The following is a 19,347-nucleotide window of genomic DNA, read 5'->3' on the forward strand; positions in this document are numbered from 1 at the left end:
TGACCATGTGACAAATCAGCTCCATAGAACTGCATTATATGAATGCATGACTATTACATTACCCACATACAACAGAAAACAAGATGAGGTGCCTGCGGTAAACTCAGATGAAACTTCTCAAATTATTTAAATTTAAGAGGGGAGCTTCTGAACAACGCAGCCAGACAAACGAAGTGAACGGCTAGAGAAGCTCCTCCTTTCAGCACGCAGTGAACAACAGAGTTTGGAACAGCCTCGGAAGCACAGTACATGGCTAAACCTGAAAGCTTACACAGCCCATTCAGGATCCCGGGGGCTAAAGAACGAACCAGTGACCCTGGAATTGAGCAGCTTCAGCGCAGGACCAGACTCAATGCATCTCGGAGTTTTGTACTGGTTAATGGAGCTGCCCTGGCTGACCAACAGATCCATGAGAGCGTCAAAGGCGCCAGCTTCAACCAGCCGGATCTCCAGTGGCCCTACTGACTTGTCATGGGCTCTGCAGCGCCTGTAGACATAGTCTAGTGCCTCCTCGACAGCGATGCAGCAGCTCTCAAGGAACTGCGCATCAATAGGTACGCACGGTGTTGCATCTTCGTAGGTGGATTTAATCTCCCAGAACAACACATAGTGGCCAGGGATAGTGGAGGTGTCGGTGCAGCTAGTGTACTCCAAGAGGAGGTAGTTTCGGCTCTCCAGGATTTTCTTGGCACGGGTGACGCTATTGTGGAGATCCTCCTCATTGGTCTTGTCTGTATCAACGCTGAGGATCACATTCCTCCGGCAGATGAATTTGAACTGGGGTGCACGGTTGTAGAAGCCTGTGACCTGAAGGACATCACCTACCCTGTACCTGTAAAGACCTGGGCAAAAAAAAAAGAAAAGGAAAACCAAATTAAGAGTTTTGGACGTATGTAAGTTTGTGTTGCTCTTCAAAAAAATACACGGGAAGTAATGCACTTTTTGTTAAAATAAAACCCGCTAGCAGGCTACATGTGTCATGCCGACAATCACTGTTTCAGTGAGCAGCATTATTGTTTTCAGTTAACCTAAGTGCGTACTCCACACAAATTTGTGCTATCAAGCTAATTGCAAGACGTTTCTTACCCGAAAATGTGGTGACGACAAGCTCATAGTAGCATCCGATCTTGACATCCACCATGCTGACAAGCTTGTCATTCTCCACCACCTCATAATCCTCTGTCAACTTGAGGCCATCCTCCAATGGTATGAATTCAAAGTAGGCCATGTTTGGAAGGATGGTGTAAGAAACGTCTTTTGGGCTGCACAGTGGCCTCAGATTGACGCCAAAGTAGCTTTCCGAGGAAGCATACATGGTGCAGACCAAGGGAATCCTACCATCACTGTAGAATTCAAGCATGGGGATATATTGTGCCATCGTGCCCGTAAGAACAGCTTCAATGTACTTAACATTAGGCCAGAGCCTGCCAAGAATTCCCTTCCATGACCCAGAGCTGCATATCGCCTCGATTTCATCAGCTAGCTCAGGGTTGGGCAGTGCAAGAAAACTCTGCATGGCCAACTGGCATGTGGAATTGGTGATGTTGGAACTGAGCTGACCAATTCGGATGTCATTAACTAGGTCACACCAATGTTGCTCAAGAAAGCTGATAGACCGAAGGAATGCTGAGGCAAAAACTGCTCCTAGACGAAGGACATGCTGGCGTTCTACCAGGCCACAGAGTAGCTGGCAGTACATGCTTTGCTTGTTGTCAGGGCAAAGAATAACCTCATCAGGACTGGTATACTTGTTATACAGGTCGTATTTGCGCTGCAAGAAGTGAGGGCTCTTATAATAGCTAGTGAGGACTGATCGGATTGGAATGCCAGCGTTTGTCAATGTTTCAGCTTTCACAAAGAGAAGATACATGGCCTTCCCCTCACCAAGGCCTCGTATATACCTGCAGATTGACCAAGTCAAAATTTGTTAAAGCCATGGTAAAATCCAAGCGCTAAATGTGAAACCAATGGAATGGACCCCCCCTCACCCCCCAAAACACACACACACACACACACAATGTAACCGGCTAATTCCATTAGTTAACTAATGGGTTTGTACAACGTTTCACCTTGCTAGAGCAGAAATCTAACATTTCAATTTATTCTAAAACTTTTTAACTAGTAAGTTAATGGGAACTAGTTCAATTGTGTACTGCAACTGGACCCAGCTTATGTAACTACTAACATAAAAAATACAAAAAAAAAACTCACTGATCAGGAGACATCCAAAATGGTGAGTTGCCTTTCTCTGTACTCTGTCTATGAGTCTATCCATAGAGCACTTCAAAGAAAAGATTAATAGCTTCTATAAAGAAAGAGAGATAAGAATCATTTGTCATCTAACTCTTAAATAGCAACCACAAGAGGGAACTTTGGATAAATGTCCTCATGATTTAAGCTAGCTCCTTTCGAGAGTGCACGGAGGTGGGTCAAACAATATGAGATTTAGAGTATAGAAGAACCCTGACCTAGCTCCTTTTATTCGACTTTTCAAGTGCCATGATGATTATAACAAATCTATGACTTTGCTTCCATGATGAATGACAACAAATCTATAGAAAAACAAAACCTTACTTGTTCATGATAGGCATGATGAGACTATACAGGTACGTTCGACGATAAAGATCCTCTGAGATGGACGGCATCAATCTTGGCTCACCCCGAGAAGTTCCAGAGCTATAAATAAAAAAATTTGGTTAATATCACAGTCACAGATCTTAAAAACAGTAAAACCTAACACTTGCATCAATCAGTTCTTTCAAGACAAAAAAGTAATATGCTTTCCTATGCACATTTACAACTTTAATGTTCTACTAAACTTCCATTCTTCTTTATGGGGACAAACAGAGATGATCTGTAAGACTGTAAGATGTGTGGTTCATAAAAGTGTCAGATAATTGTTGGCGGAGAACATAGTAGGGGAGATAGGCATTCAACCTGTCCTGCAAGTTCAGAGAGCGTTACATGAACTAACCTACCCCAATTTAGAGAAGACTAATAGTGGAGTCCCTGAGAGTTACTGTCAAAAAGGTAGTCATGATAAGTAAACAGAGGAGAAACTATTTTCACCACTTTAAGCACCATATAAACAGTTAATGCTTTCACATAGGTTAGTGAACTTTTCAGATGTGAGATAATGGAGAAAATTCTCCTAAGCTGTTCAACACATAGTAGCAAGTGGTGCTTGATTGCATAGGACATAGTGCAAATGCATAAAGGAAGACATAACATGCTCAGAAGATCCTTCGGGGTAGAATAGCTTTAAAAATTTAGCACATAGATATTGCTCCAAATATTTTAAGGGCTGCTTATCTGTTATTTAGAACTTATTGAATAGGTATTTATATTGTCAAATACTAAGAGCACTACAAGAGGGTTGAACGAATTTGTAAGCAAAGGTGGAAAAGCAGGACAAACATTTTCTGTTTACTCACAGATCAGAATTTATATTCCATTATCTGAAAACCTTACTTAGTATCGGATTTACTCTGCAAGCATTTTAATAATTAATGGTCTAACATCAATTATTGTCTTTCCTCCTATTAGTCGCATTATACAATAAAACCAGCGTCCATCAAACCAGCGTCCATCGGTACAAAGAGTCTGCTAATAAATGTATGATGATACTTGTACCTTTACTATACGGATGCTAAAACATTGACTACTGAGAGAATGAGGAAGAGAGGCACACCTTCGGAGGAGCTCTACAATTTTTTCTCCACATAAAATTGAAGATTCTTCACCCCCTGCAATCCTTGCAATGTAGGATCGGACGACATCATATGTCACTACTGGGACCTGGCTCTTGAAGGCAGAAATGTCTGCGGACCCATTCATGAATTTGTTCAGGTATTCAGTAGCCTGATTCTTCTCAAGGATTTTTCTCAATATAAGCTCCTGGGCTGCTTTGGCATTCATAGTCAGTATTTCAAGCTCTTGCAGAACATCATTTCCCTTGCAGCCTAACTTATGCTCGTCCATATTTGAAGCAAAAGAAGAAATAAAGATAGGCCTTACTTTGAGGAGGAAGACAATGGCTCAGAGTAACAATTTCTGGAGCTAGTGCACCCCTTTTATAATGTGATAGTGCATGATCTGAGACCCATATCTTCTTAATATTTCTACTTTATCAGGGAGATTCTGGACCAATTGGGTAGAGCACCCCATGTAAGATGATCCACATACTGTCTTTCTACACTTTTCAGAATTTCTGAAAAGTGTAGTGCAATTCAATGATACCTTTACATTGTCCCTGTCTTGACTCTCTACTTTAACTGTTACCTCGTTTCATCTAGTCACATAGAATTTTACCTGTGTTGTCATGCTGTGCCTTTAAAATACAGCTCTGTTGTTGTGGACACCTTCTTTGGGCGGCAGTTTCAGCGTAGGAAGAAGGGCCAGGCGACAGATTGTGGCTAGGCAAATTAGTTTGGATTCATTTCAGTTTGTTGGTGCCGGCTTAGATTAGATTTACACCGGCTAGATATTTGGGATAAGTTGTTAGGGAGCCAATGGCTCTATATGTACCCGTACAGGATAATCATCAAGGGTTAAGCAGAAGATAAACCTCAGAACTCAGAGCCTCCTAGGGAGGGCGAGCAGGTTGTTTATCAATCTGCTCATCGTGTTCTTGGTCAATAAACTAGCCATATCATCTGTGGCCTTGAAGAAACAATGATCAATGTAGGTCAATTACCTCCAATGGTATAGATGAACTGTACAGTGCCAAAACCTCTAATTCTGAAGGGGGATGGCTAAAACAGTTATAGGGGTAGGATACACTGACTAATACTGACCACACTCTCCAGATTTGGAGAACACCTAAAACAACCTTTGATGCTTTCTCTCTCAGACAGTCCCGTAGACCTTAGAACAAAGCTGCTAACAACAAGAGATCAAATATGAACCTATGAGAATGGACATTTTTGTTCTTGCCGTAGCTACAAAATATCAGAAGACTACTTACTTCAACAGGCATGATGCTAAACATCCAATCAGAACATATAGGCAACATCATATCTCACAGGAAAACCTACATTAACACTTGTGAGAAAAAGGTGCAGATGGAGAGACAATGATAATTGTCTAACCACCACTAAAGCTACCAATAATACACCTAAGGAATGTACGCCATCTGCCAGGATACAGAAGGCAGACGCAACCAAGAAAGTGGGCAGCACCGAAAGATAAGAACGCATTTATCCACTTCAAAAGTTATTCTTGAAATGTTGTGTCAGCGCCTGAAGGCTTCATATGATACTATTAAAAAGATGAAGGGCTACAACATAACCTAAACACAAATTGTGTTCCGTACATTATGCGGTACAGGTGCTTCAGCCTGATCGAAAGAGCACAAGCCTTAGATTGCATAGCTGGGCCCAAGCTCCACTGAACCGATAAAACATGTGACCATAATCAATGCCAAATGCCTATTTGAAGTATCCAAGATTAACCTCGACAATAAACATGTGAAGGCTGCTTATAAAGTAAGGATGTGTATATATGCTCAATTAGTAAGCTCAGTATTTAACTAAACACCATTTGAAAGGCGGTGGTTGCAATTGAATTGAAGAAATGCTTCATGCCTAGCGATTTGAGGACACATTCTCCATTCTCCAATTAGATGTGGCAGAATTGCAGAACAATTAAAAAGGAGATGTCGATGGAACAGGTGTGTACGTGATAATTGCAGCTGCTGTACTTTCGTTGTGATATTGTCCAGTCAATTCAGGATAAAGGGTGCGGATTCACAGTTTGCGGATGCTCGCCGCATATGGTGGCCTCCCAATGGTGGTGCAACGTAGAATGCTGGCGTGCGTGCCCCCTGCTCTGCATCCATCAACTACCTACAGAAAAAGGAAAACAGTGCACAAATTCTTTGCTAAAGTAGTCAGTGTTTAATCAACAAGACAACTTATTCGATCCTTTGTAGCCTTGTTCTTATCATATCTCCTCACCTTTCATGCATCATCCTTGCAAGATCTCCTCGCCTTCTTACTCGAGCGGCAGAAACTAGAGTGAATGTCCTCTTCAAAATGGATAGCATGCATCCACCAATATCAGAATAAGGCCATGTGCACGCACAACTCCACAGATGCATTACAAGATCTCTTCACCATGTTACTCGACGGCAGAAGGGAGTGTCAGTGTCCTCTTCCAAGAAGCCAACCTGCGTCCACCATGATCAAAATAAGGCCATGTGCAAGAAATGCACAATCCATCAAGTGTATTACACATATCATCTATGATTGCAGCGTTCAGCCATTTTGCCGAACAGGTGGTGGGCACGGCATAAAGCAACGAGAGCGATCTGCTGCTTAAAAGGTTACTCGAACAAATCTCTACGTATATTTGTTCTCCTCTATACTTCACTCACGTCACTGTCGCTAAAAAGACTGTCTGCGAAATATCTCACACATCGCAATTCCAACGTAAGCAGGGATTCTATCCTCTACTCTGTACAAGCATATCACATCCAACCCAACTTGAAAGGAGCCAATTCCAAAACGGAAACCGTTAGTACTTTCGAAAAACCAAGAATTTCACCAATCCACAGTAACAGTAAAAAAAAGTGGATAAATCGAATAATTTTGGAGATCAGACCGTGTACCAAACAGCCGATTTCTTTCAGCAACCAAAAGGGGATGAAAGGACAAAAGAAGTACGGGGTGAAGAGGAGGAGGACACTTTCATGATGGGAGCGCAGCATGAGCATGCTTAGAGGAAGCGGCAGCACTGTGTTTAGGCACAACAAGCCGGACACTGCCACATTGGTGCTTCTGGGGAAAGCTTGCTTTACATCAAGAGTAGTAGGGGGCTAGGGCCTATCCTGCTCTTGTATTCTCTTGTGCTTGCTGTGTGCGCGCGTGCCCGGCCATCCATGACCTACATTAGTAGCTTCACTTTGGAGGAGGAAGGTGGGAGACATCAAAGAAGACACTGCTAGAGTGCTAGTGCTATGTAGTGGAGCATAGGACCAGCCTCGGCACCTACAGTCCGGCGTCAGCACCTTGCTTTGGTGTCGATGCTCTATCCGGAGGAGCAGGAACAATATCTAGAGAAATGCTGCCTCTACTAATTTTAATGAAACCACCTTACATACCTGGTAAGCATAAAGTAGATTTTTTTCCCCGTGAAATTGGATCATACGGTTATTCTTATTAGATAGCTCTTGTATTCATCTATCTAATGAGCACAAGTTTGATAAAAATTAATTAGGTATTACTAGAGATACGCAGTTCGAACAAACATTGTGAAACGCAAGAACTACAACTACTAGGTGCAACAGATCTCAAAAATAATTAAAAAATTTGCATCCAACCATCTTGCCCCACCCTTAAAAATTTATAAAAAATCATCTAATAATATCAAGAAAAAAGTCCAAAAATAATACCACTAATTTCTCTTTAGTATTTCAGACACAACCATTAACCATTAGATTGGCATCACTATTGCGCCTTACTAGTTTCCATCGTAATCTCTATTTTTTTTTGCTAAAACACAAAAACATACTTAAAGCTCACATATCACATGCATACGAGAAATATCAGGCGCTGACTGGTCGGCAAGAAACCTCTTGTCGGTGCCGATCACCCTCCTCCCCTTCTCTAATCATTATCAAAATAGTTATGCGAGCTGTTTTTGTCCACATTCATCTTTCCTCACACTCAAATAATGCAGCTCAATTGTTCTTTTGGTCCATGTTTGTTCACTCAACACATATAAAATTTATTCTACTTGAATTTTTTTCCAAGTTCAATAATTCTTCTGAAACAGGCTAGTCTTTCTTTCATTCCATGAGTGTGCATAATTTGTTCCATGTATATAGTTTTTTGTTCTATTTAAACAATTTTTGTTCGAAGTAAAGCTATAACACTTTTTTTCTGGAACAATTCTCTTTTTTATGGGAAGAATTTTATCGTAAACCTAATTTTCTCTTGGACCTAAAACATGTAGTTTTGTTCTGGTGGTCTCTTCTATGAAAACTGCATAAATCTTGAAGCATGGTCGGACTCCGTCTAGGTGTGGGTAGGGCAGGCCCAAGCATGACCTGTGATGAAATTAATCACCTCATTGCTTAAGATTTGTGTAGTTTTCAAAACTCTTCTACTAAATCCTAGGGATTTATTAGTTCCTAAAGTCCCGTTTCTAAATAGGCAAACTTACTAATGTTCATCAAAAGAACTCAATCTAAAGCTAGTGGAAGATGCAAGTAGCCAAACCCCATTTAGAAGGCAAGAATTTCTTCAGGTTTACATGAGAGTGTGTGTTCCTCCTGATTCCGTGGCTTGCGGCCACAGGGCAACTTGGCGCGCATATGCGGAAGTGCGGCAAGTTTGAAGCTGCCTTCCATAATCGAACACTGATGCCGTCTCTTCTTGTACTAGATGGAAAAAAGGAAAGGACACAGTACAGCATCCACTTCCATCTGTGTCGTGTGCTCTGCTCGCGCAAATTCGTTGGTGGCCTGGTGCTCGAACAAAGTGATCAAGCTAGCCGAGGCTGTAGCAGATCGATCCGGACTCGGACAAAAATATTCCTATGTATACTACTAGGTACGGTTCGGTCTCGAATCGGATGCGGATACCGAGATCATCTAGTTCGTATTGTGAATTGCGCGGGTGGCGATCCGCTATTACGTTTACGCTGAGGCGGCGCTCGCCGGACGGCAAGGAGCTTGAGATAGCCAAACGCGGCGCAGTGAGCAGCTACCACGGCATGTTGCCGAAAGGGCTTTTCCATGGCACCTACTTTATTCAGTAGTCTATCTATGCCGAATCCACTTTATTAGCAGCTAGTTAACCAGGGCCTGTGCTGTGCGCGTTGGGTATCTCTCGTTGAGCTATGTTCAATTTGTCTCTGTAATTTGATCAGCATCGCAAATGTGATTGAATTGTTACTCAATTGAGCTCTGGAGTAAATAGGTAATTCTGAATTTAACGGTTATTCTCCAGGACTACAACAAAGGCCTACACTTTCACAATACCCAACACTGACCATCGATAGATACTTAGACGAACAACCATTACAATTTCTTCAAGGTTTACAAATACTTCAAGATCTAGCAAAAAACTTCCATGTAAATTCATCTACTGCTTGATCTCAGCCCTTTTCTTCTGCCACAGCCTGTCCAAAGAACTGTCAGCATCACCCTGCAAAACCAAACAGTACAAGAAACTCAGAAAACATCGCAGAAGCATTCACGCTCAAACTGCAAGAATGCTAATGCCAAACCCTATCTAACCATGCAACTAACTCACAAATATTCATCTTGACGGACCTGTTAGCAACAGCATTTTAGGCCATCCTTGAAAAAACTGGGTCACGGGATAAACACAAGCATTGGTGTAATACCGTTATAACAACAAAGTCATAACAAAACCTTAGAAGCACTACACAAGTTCAGCATACATCACCAGGCCCAAAATCATAGTCTAAGTTACCACAATAAGATCCAGTCAACAAATGATCACCCATTTCATGAGAATGGTAGCACAGGACGAACAGCACACCAACAGTCTAACACTCTAATCCACAAAGTAAAACCATGCAGCTACTGTCAGTGTCAGCAGGAGTACAGCACCTGAGCACGGACGAATCCAGAGAGAGCAAATGTGGTGAAGCGGCCATCATACATCCCATTCTCATCCAAGTGCCCAATGTTGATCTGGACCGAAGCATGGTCCTTGGCGGTGATGATCCTGTTTGTGGCAGAGCTGCAAAAACCAGCAGAGTCAAGAATGTGTGGTGTCCCCATAGCATGCTACTTCACAAAGCTTTTACGCAAATAAGATCGCTGCACATACCACTTCCTGGGGACATAGAGGTCCACCATCTTACCCTCCTCGTTCTGCATGATGGTGATTGGTGTTAAACTTTAACAGGGTGCAGCTACTTCTAAGTCCAGATCGATCTGCTACATAGAGGTCCACCATCTTACCATCTTACCCTCATCATACCACCATATTTTTGTCCGAGTCCAGATCGATCTGCTACAGCCTCGGCTAGCTTGATCACTTTGTTCGAGCACCAGGCCACCAACGAATTTGCGCGAGCAGAGCACACGACACAGATGGAAGTGGATGCTGTACTGTGTCCTTTCCTTTTTTCCATCTAGTACAAGAAGAGACGGCATCAGTGTTCGATTATGGAAGGCAGCTTCAAACTTGCCGCACTTCCGCATATGCGCGCCAAGTTGCCCTGTGGCCGCAAGCCACGGAATCAGGAGGAACACACACTCTCATGTAAACCTGAAGAAATTCTTGCCTTAGAAGTAGCTGCACCCTGTTAAAGTTTAACACCAGTCACATTGTCGTTGGGGAACTAGAGGGGAACACGGTTCCCGAGCGACAGTTAACCGGGGACGGAGGGAGTAGCTGCTTGGGTGAAACCATAGCCACGCTAGATTTAACGAAGCGTCCGTTTGGATACACCCACTAAACTTTATCAACTGTCACATCGGATGTTTAATACTAATTAGAAGCATTAAATATAGTCTAATTACAAACTAATTGCACAGATGGAGTCTAATTCGCAAGACGGATCTATTAATCCTAATTAGTCCATAATTTGATAATGTGGTGCTACAGTAACCATTTGCTAATGATGAATTAATTAATCTTAATAGATTTGTCTCACGAATTAGACTCCATCTGTGCAAATAGTTTTATAATTAGCCATCTGTGCAAATAGTTTTATAATTAACTGGTGTTTAGTCCTCCTAATTAGCATCCGAATATCCAATGTAAAATTGGCAAAAACTTGCGTTCACCCTACACGGTCCTAACAGGGATTATGTATGAACTGATCCTTTCGCTTGTGCAGCAACCGAAGCACTATGAAATCATCAAGAATCCATTCCACTGTGTGGGGAGAAATTGCGCATCAAGTGACCATCCCTTAACACGAGTGATAATATCTCATCCACCCTAGCATAAGTGATCCGTCAAAATTTTCCAAAGCCAGTAACATTGAAGCTCTGGTATTACACAACCCCGTGAAAGGCTCTTTCTTTTCTAAAACCTCGCGAACTGTCGCTTATTGCCACCGTCTTTGTCCTTCCTTCCGTAAGGATTCGAAGGGCCGATGCCATGCCTCTTCCCACCATCTAATCTCCTCTTCTTCCTATGTTTCGCTGCACTGCTCTCCAGGTCCAGATTCACCTTAGGAGGGCTTCTGAAACAGAATGATGCAGCTACTTTCTGCAGGATAGCAACGAATTCGACATTAGATTGTTGAGTTTTCTGTACGGTACCACAACGCGGCAATCCATACGCAATTAACTGATGCTCATTTTCATGCCGTTGACGCCATACAGGGTATATGAAATAGCATCATTTATCTTATACCAACGGGACAAGTTATATTTACATTCTCTGCTACCTTGGTTGATTCAAGGGATAAACTAAACTTTAGGAAATATCAACTGTGCGATAACTGAAAACTCTGCAGAAAATTTACCTGCAGATCGAGTTGATGGACGTTAAAAATGTCTTTCATAGAGTGGGAGTCGTACGCCAAAACGTAGGATCGGTAGGCTTCTTTTGCAGACTGGTTTAGATAGTAATTATCGCTAACAATTTTCTCCTGCACAACAATTCTAGTTATAAATGCCCGACAAAAGAAGGGGAACTGAAATAATTTGGGTATCCTGAAAGAGATACTTACGAGGTGTGATTGCAGATTTGGCACATTTTTTTGACTGAACTCATATTCAGTCAGGGCAACCCTGGCCGCCTGCAGACAATCAATAAATGTGTGATTTCTCTTAATTCAGGGGGGAAGGCACGGATATTATGTTGTTCATAAATACCTTCAGGTAAATGAGAAATTTCAATTCTTCTGGTAGTAAGAACAGTAAGGCACTTCCTTTGCCTTTGTCACCACGTGCAGTGCGCCCAACTCTGTGAATGTAATCCTGAAAGTGAAATTCCAAATTGCAGTTAGAGGAAGAGAGTAGTAGATTGCACTGGATCTGTTTAGAGTCACCAACCTTTGGCTCATCTGGAGGATCATACTGCACGATATAATCCTAAAGAAGGAACCTGATGCTTCAATTAGCTGGGAACAAAAAATTATGTCTCATGTTAAAAGATAACAGGCCAAAACCTTACCACATCAGGGATATCAAGTCCACGTGCAGCCACATTCGTGCACAATAAGATGCCCTTTTCTGCCTTGCAAAAGTTAAAGAATGTTGTAGTTCGTTTCTGCTGCTTTTGTTTCCCATGGATATCAAAACACTCTATCCCAATGAAATTCAGAAGTTCTGTGTGGAACTTGACTGAATTGCATGATGAAAAGAACACCATGACCTTCTTATTCTGTTTCTTTTTTAGGAAAGCATACAGAACCAGGAACCTCTTCTCACTAGAAATGACACAATACCCCTGTTGTAAGCCTTCAACAGTAGCCTGCTGAAGAATCAAGGTTATTTTTCCTACAAAATACTCTTGAAAGTATAGTTGAATAACCTGGTGAAGCAGTTCCTTACCTTTGAGTTATCATCATCAACTCCAACATAAACTGGTTTTTCTTTACTTTCTTCATTTTTCTCAAATGACAATTTAGCAAATTTTTCAACCTGTGTGAGATACATCAAAGCATAAGAAGAAAAGCAATCTATAGAAATCATGGATAAGAATTTTGAATAAACTGGATAACAGATCTACCAACCTCTGGAGTCTGTGTGGCAGAAAAAAGAACAGTCTGCCTATTCTGCATATCATCCATAATACAACGAAAGAGAAAACATTATGTCAGTGCAAAGTTCAAAGCTACTTCCTCCATATCAAATTGTAAGCTGTTTTGGCATCTAGATATACACTATGTCTAGATACATTGTATGTATCTAGAAAAGGCAAAACAACTTTACAATTTGGAACCGGGGGGGGGGGGGGGGGGGGGGGGGGGGTACATTGTAAAAATGAGAACTGCAAGAGCTCATATACCTGTGGTAGGCGTTTAAATATTTGTTTCATATCTTCCTCAAAGTTTTGCTCGAGTATGCGATCAGCTTCATCAATTACAAGGCACTGCAAAATTAATAAAAATGACTTTTGTCAGACTAAAGTGGGCAGGGGTTTCATGGCATATTGGCATTCATGGCCATGAATAATGTTTTCCAGTTCCATGTAAACACAAACAGATGGCGAATGAAAAGGCCAGGCTAACACTGAAAGGCAGCCCAGCCCAGTTTGTCAAATCTTTCATGCTTTGTACCTTAAGTTTGAGCCCATCCCAGCCAAACAATGTTTAAAACATAATTTCCCATTAGACAATAGAAAAAATTGTACAATACATACAAGTCTTAGCTACCTAAAAAAGTAATCAGCTATTTGCTATTTAGCTCCAACAATTTTTGACACTCCAGACAAACTAAATCTACAATCTTGGTGGGACTAATACCAAACTGGGACTAATACCAAACCCATCAGAAAGATGTAACGGAGATGGAAATGGCTTAATAAGGATAAAAAACCAATACAGCAAACAAGGACTGGTAAAACAAATAACCAACCAAGAAGAAACATGATACAGAGATAAAGTACTTAATAAATAAAGTATAGCATTGTTTACAATTTTACATATACCTCGTGTAATCAGCAACAAATTTTTCTACACTCTAATTTAATGTTCACACTTAGCAATCAGTCATGGACAATTGCAGTAGGTGGAGTAAACCACAATCCCTTCGTAGTGTCAAGCAGTACTGATGCAAAAAGTATGTTTAGCACACTAGAGATATGCAACTGCAGGTTTGCCTTTGCTACTTAATGCGGCAACTTAAAAACGAAATGATACTTAAACACACATATTTTCTTCAAACTTTGAAATGAAAGCGATATAAAGAAGTCCCATTACCTTTAGCCTTTTGTATATGAAACTCTTGGTATTTTGTAGATGGTCCAAAAGCCTGCCCGGGGTAGCAACTAATAAATTGACCCCTTTTGCCAGCTGATCAGCCTCACTTCTCCTGTTATTACCACCAATAACATATCCAAGAGTTTGCGAGTGATACTTCATTAACTCCTTGGCAACATTGTGTGTCTAGAGAAAATGAATCAACAATGATTAAGAAAAGTGAAATAAAAAGCTTCAATTCATTAACTTATGTTTAGAATCTCGGAGCTGCAACTGCAACTATACAAAATTTAGATACTAATGCATTTACAATTTCAAGTTCCACATTTTGCCAATTTTTGGCAGTTGCAATTTGAAGAACCATTTTCTGTAACTTATCTTAAAAGCAATGTAACACGAACAATTTTTCATTTTTACAAAATGTTGTCTTAACAAAGTGTAATTATTATCCTAGCTGACACATCTGATTTCGAATGTTTCTCCAACAGAAAGCTCTTGTACAGCCTTAAAACATGTGAGATCAATCAAAAGGAATACTGCATGTGAGCTCAATCAAAAGGAATACTGTCGCATCATGATTTGTCAGAGGAAATCAACAACACCAAACCATATACCTGGATAGCAAGCTCCCTTGTCGGGCAAACCACGATAACTCCTGTCCCGTTCCTCGGCGAGAAGTGCAGATGATGGAGCAGCTCAATCGCTGGTACAAGGAACGCAAGAGTCTTCCCTGATCCAGTTTTGGCTGCGCCCATCACATCCTTTCCTTCCAACAGATGTGGTATTGATCTAGCTTGAATCTGCAAGCATGAAAACAAACCACACATCAATACTAAAAACAAAAATAGTAGCAAACCGACCCACATAACACAAACTTTCACAGAAATAATTAACTTTTGTGCAGTCTATCTCTGCCAAAAATAAAACAAAATAAGGTAAGCAATTGCAGAATTGCGCTGAGAAGCGAGAACAGAAGCAATTCGCATAAATTGCACTCTTTACGCCTATACAATGGCAAATTTTAAACAGTGGTAGGCGGTACCTGGGTGAGGTGGGTGTAGTTCATCTCTCTGATGGCATTGGCAGTGAGCTCAGAGATGGGGAGCTCAGAGCAGAGCTTGTTCGAGAGAATCCCGCTCCCTTCCCCCTTCTTCTTCTTCACCTTCTTTTCCTCTTTCCCCACCTCCTTTTCCTTCTTTTCCTTTTTATCCTCCTTCACCATCTCCTTCGCCGGCTCCTTTTCCTTCTTCTTCTTCTTTTTATCCTCCTTCACCTCCTCCTCCTCGCTCTCGCCCTCATCTTCATCTTCATCCTCCCCTTCCTCATCGTCATTGCTTCGCTCCTCCACATCCTCGTCTTCGTCATCGCTCTCTAACTCCTGCTGCCTCTCCTCTCCCTCGTCGCCGTCTGAGGCGGTGTCGTACACCGACTCCTCCTCCTCAGAGTCTGACTCTATGAACGAAGCATGGTCATTGGCGGTGATGATCCTGTTTGTGGCAGAGCTGCAAAAACCAGAGTCAAGAATGTGTGGTGTCCCCATAGCATGCTATTTCACAAAGCTTTTACGCAAATAAGATCGCTGCACATACCACTTCCTGGGGACATAGAGGTCCACCATCTTACCCTCCTCGTTCTGCATGATGGAGATTGGGGGAATACGGCAGCACTACTGATGTTCACAGAAGAAAAGATGCAACCAATTAGAAACAGATCTAATTACAATGGATCTGTATAACAGAGAACTAGATGGTCTAACCTATGCAGCACGGATACGGATACACGTATTGGTATCGGAAGGATACGGATACGCGGATACGGCAATTTCTTAAACAACCCGATACGCGGATACGTTTTAACTATTTTTTTAATAAATAAATAACAATGCATATTAAATTGCAAAATAGATGTTCAAATTCAACATAGAGACATTTAAGGTCTATTACACTGAGAATAACATGATAGCAGGTTCTAATTTAGGAGAGGATGGGAGCCTGGGACTGCAATCAATCAATATAAACTCATATCCAGATTCTGGAGATTGGCCAATTATCATCGCGTTACCTCCTACTTGCAATCTATATGCTACTATTCTCCAAGCAATTGTATTTGAACCAGTTAAGTATTGAAAAGAAAGGATAATCAACAACTGTGCAATAGCCAACATTATAAAGATCACACTGCCCCTGAACTTAATCCACCATCCATGCTTGCATGGGCCCTTATTCTGTAGACTATGGATTATACTTCCAAATTGCCTGGATACACTACACAGAAAATGTAAATCTCTATGCACTTTACGGATGCTATGCTACCATTACTGGGAGGAACTCACGGTTCACGGGAGGCCTGCACTACCACTATCAGAGGAAGTCACGCACCTGAACAGGGGCTGGGGCTCCTTACGCCGGAGGCCGACGGGAGTAATCACGGGCGGACGGAGGCCGACGGGAGGCAGCCTGCGGCCGGCGGGAGGCGGCCTCGCGGCCCGTGGCCGCGGGAGGCGGACGGCGGCTGGCAGGAGGCGGCCTCACGGACGGCGGCTAGCGGACGGCGGCCGACGAGAGGCGGAGGCGCTGCGTCAGCCGTCAGGTCGAGCGGGAGGATGCGGCGATGCGCTGCGTGAGGCGGCTGCGCGTGGGAGAGCCGACGCCCGACGGGTCACGGGAGTAGGGCAGGAGGTGGGATGTGCTGTGATGTTGGGCCGGCTGGGCCGAATCCAGGCGCGGAAACGTTTCCGATCCGAAGTTTTCGGCCCATTTAATCGGGGATACGTGGATACGCCACGGATATGTATCCGGGGCGTATCCGTATCGGATACGTATCCGATACGGGATACGGTCCCCGGTGGAGTATCCGTGTTTCGTAGGGTCTAACTATGAATTCATATGGACTATTCCAATATCTCAGTACCAAGTGCCAACCACGGAACCACCGCACAGTCTCAGACAAAGCACACCAGGCAAACAATCAGCACGATAAGCAAGTTATCATGTGTGAGTGAATAGTAAAGACCAAAACTAATGAAACCATCCATCACACACATCGATGGCATTTCATTGCAATCCGAAACTAAAATTCAAAAGTATAGTTCTACTGAATCTACCCGCGCCCAATTGGAACTACCACTAAACAAATACCGGTTACCTGGTTACCTCACTTGCTTTGTTTTTACAGGAACAAGACAAACCCCATTCTCTCTTCGACGACACATTCCAAGCATCATATAGTGCACATGGTCAATAGTACAAGCACACTCGTAGATTGTAAGCAATGCAAATCACGACAATTTTCTCAGATACACATCGGTAGCAAATTATAGCAAAAAAATGACAGAAACAACCGAATCGAAGAAACATACGAATTTGAGCAGGCCCGATGTAAACTGGCCCTCATGCAGGTTGAGATGCGGATTACCAAAGAAACGAAGGGCCTGTTCGCTTCAGTTTATAAGCCGGCTGAAAAGTCGAAACGACTGATTTATTGTGAGAGAAAAACACTGTTTGGTGGCTGATAAGCCGGCTGAATAAGCTGAAGCGAACAGGCCCGAAATTGGAAGAATTCGGGGACCAGGAATCGCAACGCACCTCGGGGGAGGGGGAGACGAGATGTGAGCTGCGGCGGCGTGACGAGCAGAGACGAGGGAACAGGTGGTCGTGATTGGTTTGGGTTATAAACCCTAGACCTTGTTCTGGGCCTTAATGCAGTTAGAGTTTTGGGTCCATTGGGCCCTACTATGGAATATTGGGCTTTTGCTATTTGTTCTCCTTTTACTTGAAATTTTAGTCCACTTTTATTTTGTTTAATTTTATGTCCCTTTATTTATATGATGCTTCAATGTTTAAGGTGACATTTTTTGTGAAAGTATTTATCTTATATATTTACTATTTTTAAATGAATGCATGGACGATCTGGTGTCCAATGCTTAGGCCAAAAGTTTATACATACTACTACATTATTAGGTGATTAGACAAAAGAAGTCAGAGCTAAACTGAGAATGAGATCCTGTTAGCGAGTTCTAAATTTTTTTTAAACGAACTGGCACGAGAGCTGCAAATTATATTAAAAGGGAGATGTTCCCGGGAAAAATAATTATAGGCCGCTTGGGGTAAGATACATACACACTCCACTCGCAAATAGAAACGCGTCCTATATTTGACCAGCTAAAAGTGAAATGTGCTTCGCTCCTGCCATCATCCAACATGCCAAGTCTTCCCTGAAAATGCGGAAGACTCTAGTTGTCGTTGATTCCTTTTGATTGAAGATCCTTGCATTACGTTCCTTCCAAATAACCCAAGATGCCAGCATAATTATCAATCGTAAGCCCTTGTGTGATTCACACCGGATGCTCGCCAATGCCATCCACCACCTCTCTATGTTCGCCGCCTATGGCCAGGCCGCCGGGTGCAGCTCTGGAATTGCTAGCCACGTCGAAATACTCTCCCACATCTTCTTTGTGAACCTACAATCAACGAAGAGGTGCTTGGCCGATTCTGCTTCCCGGCGACACAGTGGACAGACAATCTGATCTGGCCATGCCCTCCTTTGGAGCCTGTCCGCTGTCCATAGTCTGTTCTGGATGGCCAGCCAGCCGAAGATTTTACAGGAAGTGGGTGCCCAAGCTTTCCAAATTAGCGCGTCAAAATTCTTCGTGGCCGATCCGAGGAATTGCGCATGGTATGCCGATTTTGCTGAGTAGTTACCATCCGCACTAAGCTTCCATAGTACTTCATCCTGTGCTCCTTCGATAAGGTTGACGCTTTGCATTGCTTGCCAAAGTAGGATGAACTCCTCGATGTGTCTTGTTGAAAAATTTTGCTGATATATGTTGAGGTCCTTGATCCCGTTCCTATTTGTCATGGCGTCTCTAAGTGTGTAGTTTTTCTTCTTCGATATTTCGCAGAGATGCGGAGCCATATCTACCGGTCTCTGCCCATGAACCTAGCCACCGTTCCAGAATGAGATTTTTCCTCCATCACCTATGGTTAAAGTTATGGAAGCGGCAAACAGCAGCTTATCCGTTTTGTTGCATGGGATTTCCGAGCCTACTCATGTTTTTTCTTGTGCCTTCCATTCTTGTCATAACCATCGCAACCTTAGGCTTCTCGCAAACTTTTTTAGGTTTAGAATGCCTAAACCCCTAAGCCGGGTTGGTCTTGCCGATCTTGTCCAGTTCATTTTGCATTTACCCCCTATTAGTGCTGCCGTGCCTGCCCAGAAGAATCGTTTTCTTTTATTGTCAATATCTTCCATAACTTCTTTAGGGGCGTCGAGTGCTGTAAGCAAAAAGATGGATTGTGAGGTGAGCACAGTTTTGACCAGGGTGAGTCTTCCCGCCGGTGCTATGTTTCTCGCGTTCCAGGTAGTTAGTTTACCCACCGTCTTGTCAATGATCGGTTGAAAGTGCACGAGTGGGAGACCAAGGTATTTCGTTGGGAAGTTTGTTCTTATTGCCGGTAAACTGCCGAGCACATGGTCAAGGTCTAC

At 42.6% G+C, this 19,347-nt stretch overlaps 3 protein-coding genes across 10 annotated transcripts; all 3 read right to left on the reverse strand.

Annotated features, from left to right (window-relative positions):
• On the reverse strand, positions 1-6,594 carry LOC117846263 (probable indole-3-acetic acid-amido synthetase GH3.11). Of its 6 annotated transcripts, none has more exons than XM_072291683.1 (6): positions 6,234-6,594; positions 5,958-6,169; positions 3,692-5,876; positions 2,575-2,676; positions 1,087-1,901; positions 1-842 (listed from the first exon to the last, which is right to left on the reverse strand). In XM_072291683.1, exons 3-6 carry the CDS (start codon positions 3,979-3,981, stop codon positions 268-270), a joined length of 1,782 nt encoding a protein of 593 aa, XP_072147784.1. In that variant the 5' UTR covers positions 3,982-5,876; positions 5,958-6,169; positions 6,234-6,594; the 3' UTR covers positions 1-267. The 6 variants fall into 6 exon arrangements, with proteins under 6 accessions (XP_072147784.1, XP_034583289.1, XP_034583288.1 ...); XM_034727398.2 differs by having other exon boundaries at positions 3,692-3,902; positions 5,680-5,876; positions 5,958-6,593; XM_034727397.2 differs by having other exon boundaries at positions 3,692-5,846; positions 5,958-6,594.
• A 2,401-nt stretch (positions 6,595-8,995) lies between these two features.
• Positions 8,996-10,725, reverse strand: LOC117846264 (small ribosomal subunit protein eS21). The gene is made up of 3 exons (XM_034727401.2): positions 9,807-10,725; positions 9,584-9,716; positions 8,996-9,152 (listed from the first exon to the last, which is right to left on the reverse strand). Exons 1-3 carry the CDS (start codon positions 9,854-9,856, stop codon positions 9,090-9,092), a joined length of 246 nt encoding a protein of 81 aa, XP_034583292.1. The 5' UTR covers positions 9,857-10,725; the 3' UTR covers positions 8,996-9,089.
• A 152-nt stretch (positions 10,726-10,877) lies between these two features.
• On the reverse strand, positions 10,878-17,510 carry LOC117846262 (DEAD-box ATP-dependent RNA helicase 27). 3 transcript variants are annotated; one of them, XM_072291681.1, is made up of 14 exons: positions 17,448-17,510; positions 15,453-15,529; positions 14,906-15,365; positions 14,478-14,663; positions 13,864-14,049; positions 12,951-13,034; positions 12,676-12,717; positions 12,494-12,583; positions 12,114-12,416; positions 11,993-12,031; positions 11,813-11,917; positions 11,668-11,736; positions 11,461-11,586; positions 10,878-11,201 (listed from the first exon to the last, which is right to left on the reverse strand). In XM_072291681.1, exons 2-14 carry the CDS (start codon positions 15,500-15,502, stop codon positions 11,016-11,018), a joined length of 1,926 nt encoding a protein of 641 aa, XP_072147782.1. In that variant the 5' UTR covers positions 15,503-15,529; positions 17,448-17,510; the 3' UTR covers positions 10,878-11,015. The 3 variants fall into 3 exon arrangements, with proteins under 3 accessions (XP_072147782.1, XP_034583284.1, XP_034583285.1); XM_034727393.2 differs by lacking the exon at positions 17,448-17,510 and adding an exon at positions 16,242-16,504 and having other exon boundaries at positions 15,453-15,532; XM_034727394.2 differs by lacking the exon at positions 17,448-17,510 and adding an exon at positions 16,242-16,503 and having other exon boundaries at positions 12,114-12,413; positions 15,453-15,532.
• Between the last annotated feature and the right edge of the window lie 1,837 nt (positions 17,511-19,347).

This window comes from Setaria viridis, chromosome 2, assembly GCF_005286985.2.
Source record: "Setaria viridis chromosome 2, Setaria_viridis_v4.0, whole genome shotgun sequence".
NCBI classification, from domain to species: Eukaryota; Viridiplantae; Streptophyta; class Magnoliopsida; order Poales; family Poaceae; genus Setaria; species Setaria viridis.

What these genes read in the sequence shown, in the direction of transcription:
- LOC117846263 (XM_072291683.1), bottom strand. Translation starts at nt 3,981, where the DNA reads ATGGACGAGCATAAGTTAGGCTGCAAGGGAAATGATGTTCTGCAAGAG. An exon ending in ATTGTAGAGCTCCTCCGAAG is followed by an intron (nt 2,677 to 3,691) that starts GTGTGCCTCTCT and finishes TTTTATTTATAG; the next exon opens with CTCTGGAACTTCTCGGGGTG. An exon ending in ATCATGCCTATCATGAACAA is followed by an intron (nt 1,902 to 2,574) that starts GTAAGGTTTTGT and finishes GTCAATCTGCAG; the next exon opens with GTATATACGAGGCCTTGGTG.
- LOC117846264 (XM_034727401.2), bottom strand. Translation starts at nt 9,856, where the DNA reads ATGCAGAACGAGGAGGGTAAGATGGTGGACCTCTATGTCCCCAGGAAG. An exon ending in CTCTATGTCCCCAGGAAGTG is followed by an intron (nt 9,717 to 9,806) that starts GTATGTGCAGCG and finishes TGGTTTTTGCAG; the next exon opens with CTCTGCCACAAACAGGATCA. An exon ending in CTGGATTCGTCCGTGCTCAG is followed by an intron (nt 9,153 to 9,583) that starts GTGCTGTACTCC and finishes TTGGTTTTGCAG; the next exon opens with GGTGATGCTGACAGTTCTTT.
- LOC117846262 (XM_072291681.1), bottom strand. Translation starts at nt 15,502, where the DNA reads ATGCAGAACGAGGAGGGTAAGATGGTGGACCTCTATGTCCCCAGGAAG. An exon ending in CAAGGGAGCTTGCTATCCAG is followed by an intron (nt 14,050 to 14,477) that starts GTATATGGTTTG and finishes CATTTTCTCTAG; the next exon opens with ACACACAATGTTGCCAAGGA. An exon ending in TCCATCAACTCGATCTGCAG is followed by an intron (nt 11,202 to 11,460) that starts GTAAATTTTCTG and finishes GCTATCCTGCAG; the next exon opens with AAAGTAGCTGCATCATTCTG.